Source organism: Sphaeroforma arctica (genome assembly GCF_001186125.1).
Source record: "Sphaeroforma arctica JP610 unplaced genomic scaffold supercont1.10874, whole genome shotgun sequence".
Taxonomy (NCBI): domain Eukaryota; class Ichthyosporea; order Ichthyophonida; genus Sphaeroforma; species Sphaeroforma arctica.
The window spans coordinates 1-887 of record NW_014029684.1 but is presented as its reverse complement, the minus strand read 5'-3'; the positions used below and the strand labels follow the sequence as shown (position 1 = coordinate 887).

Genomic DNA, 887 nt, shown 5'->3' with positions numbered 1-887 from the left:
CCCATATATATATATATAAACATACATACACAAAATCATCAACGAACACACACACACACACAAAAACAGCAATAACATACGTATGCACAGATTCTGCATCCATTAGCGCTCCTAGGTTCTTCACAGAGATGCATAGTCGCCTGTACTCGTTCTTCAGCTCGTGCCCAGGATTGTCAACTGAGTACCGAACATCTCCAATGACTACATCAAAGTCACCGCCCTTAAGAAGGCGAGGCACTGTGGTGTTGATTGCCAGGGTATTGCCAGACACTTGCAGCTGCAGAGGATAGTTAGATTCGTTGGTATGTATTCCTGTTGATTTAATACTACGGATATATGGACAAGTGAATATCCCTATGGGTGTACGAAACGAATTGGGATCTTATGTTAAGTATGATGGCAGTGTACCGAAAATTTTAAATGACCACATCAGAGTCATTACTTCTGGATAAACTCGGCATTGTTCCATTTATGGCCAGGTTGTGACCAGACGTTTGCACCTGTAGTTTTAGGAAAGGACTTGATGGGACATATGTCATGTCATGAAAGATAGAATAGGTAGAAGCCTATCCGGACCACATGGAGATGAACTAGTAAAAATGTTTCTTGTATGGATGCCTGAATGCTAAAGATCATATCAAACTGCTGAATTGTAATATAAAAATACAGATGACAATGTGTAGGGGAATACACTATAGCGCGAAAGTATTGTCTCATTGGTGATGCAATGTGAAGGTACCAATAAATACGATAGTAACCGTATTTGCACACACACACACACACACACACACACACACATATATATACATGTGTGTGGTTAGATATGTATGGTATACTGAATTCCTCAAGCAATACATGCAATACAAGCAATATATCTATTGCAAGCA

At 39.7% G+C, this 887-nt stretch overlaps 1 protein-coding gene across 1 annotated transcript; it reads right to left on the bottom strand.

Annotated features, from left to right (window-relative positions):
- Positions 1–80: 80 nt before the first annotated feature.
- SARC_17472 (hypothetical protein) lies at positions 81–277 on the bottom strand (the record flags this gene model as incomplete). The annotated part of the gene is made up of 1 exon (XM_014288436.1): positions 81–277. A coding segment is annotated over one exon (197 nt), but the record flags the coding sequence as incomplete, so codon positions are not given.
- Between the last annotated feature and the right edge of the window lie 610 nt (positions 278–887).